This window comes from Sarcophilus harrisii, chromosome 3 (assembly GCF_902635505.1).
Source record: "Sarcophilus harrisii chromosome 3, mSarHar1.11, whole genome shotgun sequence".
Taxonomy (NCBI): domain Eukaryota; kingdom Metazoa; phylum Chordata; class Mammalia; order Dasyuromorphia; family Dasyuridae; genus Sarcophilus; species Sarcophilus harrisii.
Genome location: NC_045428.1, coordinates 461,900,502 through 461,904,796, shown reverse-complemented (window position 1 = coordinate 461,904,796; position 4,295 = coordinate 461,900,502). Strand labels below are relative to the sequence as shown.

General features: G+C 33.7%; 1 protein-coding gene across 1 annotated transcript; it reads left to right on the top strand.

The window, feature by feature from the left end:
- The first annotated feature begins 2,229 nt into the window (after window positions 1–2,229).
- Window positions 2,230–3,165, top strand: LOC100913765 (olfactory receptor 8G1-like). Its single transcript, XM_003764357.1, has one exon. The coding sequence runs from the start codon at window positions 2,230–2,232 to the stop codon at window positions 3,163–3,165; it is 936 nt and encodes a 311-aa protein (XP_003764405.1).
- The last annotated feature ends 1,130 nt before the right edge of the window (window positions 3,166–4,295 follow it).

Below are 4,295 nucleotides of genomic sequence, written 5' to 3'. Positions count from 1 at the left end.
ATACTGCATTTGACAATTCCTTTCACAAATGTGTATTGGCAATTCATTTCCAATCCCAAACCTTTGAGTTGCTTAGGACACTTAAAGAAAAACAAAATTATTTTCCCATAGTCACATAGCTACAATGCATTAAAAGCAGTATTATACTTGAATTCAATCTTCCTGACAAGACTGTAGCCAAATTAGTAAAATATGCATATAGATAATTATGATTTCTAGAGAAGTTCATTTAAAGGCAAAAAAAAAAATTTCTATATTTTATGGTATTTTGGTTGTGAAATAATAGCTAAATTTCAGTATAGTTTTATCTTTTATTCAAAAGTTGGGAAACATGATACTATTTGGTGCCATTATAAATATAGACATGAGAATTATGAAAATTAATCTGTTTTGTGAAACAACATTTATCATTTAAAGTTAATTATTTGAATGTTATGAGGCTAAAGTATACCTGAATTTTAAAGTGTTCTTTGATATCTTAGATTTTTCTGGAACATATAGATTTCTTTCCCCTTTTATGCTGTAACTCTATACATATACACATACATACATGTGCATATATATATATATATATACATACATAAAATATATGTATATATAGATCCTATTCACTTTGGTGATTGTAAGCTCACAATAGCAGAGGCTATCATAATTTTTCATTTGTAGATTCCTAGAAATCAATTTTTCAGTGTTTATTAAGCAGCTATTATTCTAAATGTGTATGGCACTGTGCTAGCCATACAAAGATAAGAAATTCCTGCTTGTACTAATTGACTACTCTAAATTAGAGGGTCATATATCTGGCAGGCCACAGAGAGTTCACCACACTCCTTAATGTAGCCCAAACTAGATTAAAATATAACTAGGAAGTATTTATTAAAATAAATGGAATTAAAATAAAATAAAAATAATACTACATTTTAAAATTGAGTCAATATACAATCTTCAGGGATTCTTATGTTTGGATTAATGGTCCCCATTTCTATGTTAATTTAATACTATTACTCTAGATCACAAGCTAGAGGAAGGCAGGGACTTGCTGTACCAAGTACCCAAGAGAGATTGTTATTTACTTGGAAAATGAATCTAAATATTAGAGTTAAGGAATAAGAAATGTAAACATCAATAACTTCTTCCCAACAGAGTTGTATCCCTGGTGAGTCTCTTGTCAGTTTTTACCCTTGCCTTTTCTAATAAGGTTCTTAAAATCTTAAAATTGGAAGGGGAATCCTGTTGTAACATGCAACGCTGGTGAAATTAATATATGTTAGTTTATTCCCTGAATCTGTAGAGAATGATCTGTGCAAAATCACACTTAGAAATTATCTCAAGAGCTTAAAAAATACAGAGTAGTTTAGAAACAAATATCCATGTTTTTTTTAATCTATTCAACAGAAAATTCTACACCAGGGATCAAGCCTGATCTCACTGAAATCATTTCCCTTCAAGGATATTGTCAGTGCAGTCTTTAAAAGTGCCACACTGAAAGGTAAGTGTATAGTTTAGTATCCTGATTTGTCTTTCTAAAGTGATAGTTATAGGATCCAAAAGTGTTGTGACATACTCACTTCCTGTTTGGATCAATCTATCCCTAATATATTTTACCTTATGAATATAAAAATACCTGGAGCAAAAAAGAGAAAATTTATAGATATAATCAAAATTTCAAGGGCTCAAATTCCTCAGTAGTTAGCATTTTCCAATGACTTATTTTAAACTCCGAACCTCTAGGCAGCCATCAAATTCCTTGATGCACACTGCTTTCCTATCTCTGAAATGAAGAGCAAGATCCTGGTCCCCACTCTGGCTTCCAACACAGAAAACTAATAGACTATTTGTAAAGCTTCATGAACCTAGACAATCAAAACTCAGTCAATAATCAATGAGTTAGAAATATAGGTGATAAGGAACAGCTGAAATTTTCTTCTTTTGCCTTTCCCTGAACCCTGGACCCTTTTTACCTTTAGCAATTTATTGTCTGACTCAGAAGTTCACTCTTCAGTTTTTTATCTCAGAGGAAAGCAAATCTTGAGTTTAATTGTCCTATATTATTGATAGTGTGGAAGTGGAATTATGAATCCAGAGGACAAAGAGACAGACTCAATGGAACCAAGAGAGCCATAATTTATAAATTTCCCACTACACAAAATTTCTCTGGATGGGAGTAGTAATGTAGATGTTTTTTTAATATATTGCTTTTCTCTCATTTTCACAGATCATACCTAAACAATGTTCACAAGAAATCATTCCACAGTGACAGAATTTATTCTTGCAGGGCTGACAAGCCGGCCAGAGCTCCAGCTTCCCCTCTTTCTCCTTTTTCTGGGCATTTATCTGGTCACTGTAGTGGGGAACTTTGGTATGGTAATATTGATTGGCCTCAGTTCTCACCTTCATACTCCTATGTATTATTTCCTCAGCTGTCTATCTTTTATTGATCTCTGTCATTCAACTGTCATCACTCCCAAAATGCTAGTAAATTTTATTGTAGAAAAAAACATCATTTCTTACCCTGAATGCATGATTCAGCTCTATTTTTTCCTCATTTTTGTAATTGCTGACTGTTACATGCTGGCTGTGATGGCATATGACCGTTATGTTGCTATCTGTAGGCCCCTACTCTACAATGTCATCATGTCCCCACAGATCTGCTCAGGACTGATAAGTGTGGTATACGTAATGGGCTTGCTGGGTGCCACAGCTCACACAGGCTGTATGCTTAGAGTGTTCTTTTGCAAGAAAAATGTCATCAATCATTATTTCTGTGATCTTCTTCCACTTTTGAAGCTATCCTGCTCTAGTACCCACATCAATGAAACAATGATTCTATTTTTTGGTTCATTAAATATTTTTGCCCCTGTAGTAACTATCATTGGGTCTTACTTATTCATTATTGCCAGCATCCTCCGCATCCAGTCCACTGAAGGAAGGTCCAAAGCTTTCAGCACTTGCAGCTCCCATATCATGGAAGTTTCTCTTTTCTATGGTTCTACAGCATTTATGTACCTGCAGCCCTCTTCTGTCAGTTCTATGGACCAAGGAAAGGTGTCCTCTGTGTTTTACACCATAGTGATACCCATGCTGAACCCTTTAATCTACAGTCTGAGGAACAAGGATGTCAAAATTGCCCTGAAGAAAATTCTAAAGAGAAATAAATTCTGGTGAAGTTGAGAGATAATGCTACAGTGTTAGTAGAAGATATTTAGTGCTATTTTATAAGAAATAAATCATTATTCCATCCTATATAGCAGCATCAATTGACTCCATTCTTCCCATAATCCTTTTCCTTTTATCAATCTCCAGCATTACTTCCTCTTTCATCTATATTGGCAGTGCCTTTAGGAATCATTTAAAAGTATTTCTAATAATATGGAATAGCCACATATTAAATCTTAGGTCCAATGAGCTACTGACAATTTAAGAAATAAATGACAGAGCACTCTACACTCTACACTCTATATTAAAATATAATTGTTCTGCATTCCTGTACAGTTTCTTCTGATGAAGATGCACTTTATTGTTATCATTGCAAAAGGCTGTTTGTCTATATTTATAAGCTCTGCCATGTCTCTAATGTGGCCAGTCATCTATTTAGTAAACCTACTTATCCTGGAATTAATTTTGTTATTTCATTCGGCTTACTTTCAAGATTTATGGACTATACTGCCTGTCATTCCCGATTTTCTCCTGTCCATTCTACAACTTTAGTATATTATGCACTTAATAAAGGAATCTTTATTAAGTTTCTATATTTGTGAACTAAGGACTCCTCCAACTCTACTAATCAGAATTGTGCCCTAGCTTTCAGTATTGTTTATTATCACCAAATTAGGTTATGAAAGTCCTCTTGCCTAGGTAAAAATCTGTGCTCTTGTTAACCTTATGTATCCCAGAGCCCCTCTTGGTATCAAGAAACAAATAATTTATAAATTTGCTGCTATATTATGGTATATATCTCATTTTGAGTTATCTGGAACTAAATGTACAATCAGTTTGCTTGTATTAGGGGAACTGAGGGAATTAGAACAGTAAGTTGTAATAGGAATTGAGTGAACCATATTGACTATCAATTGTGACAGTAGTTCAAGTTCTTTTTATTCAGTAATAGGTCTGGTCTAATTTCTGTCTTGTGAGAAAACTTTATTCAATTATGGGAATTATGGGAATTGTGATAGGATTTTACTGCATTGTTGGAACCTAGCTCTGCATAGCTGGGAGCTGGTCTTCTTCTACCTATTGCTTAGAAATGTTAAAACTAAGGATCAAGTCATATCCAAAGATTGATGTATAATTAT

Coding starts and splice junctions, on each gene's coding strand:
- LOC100913765 (XM_003764357.1), top strand. CDS start 2,230: ATGTTCACAAGAAATCATTCCACAGTGACAGAATTTATTCTTGCAGGG.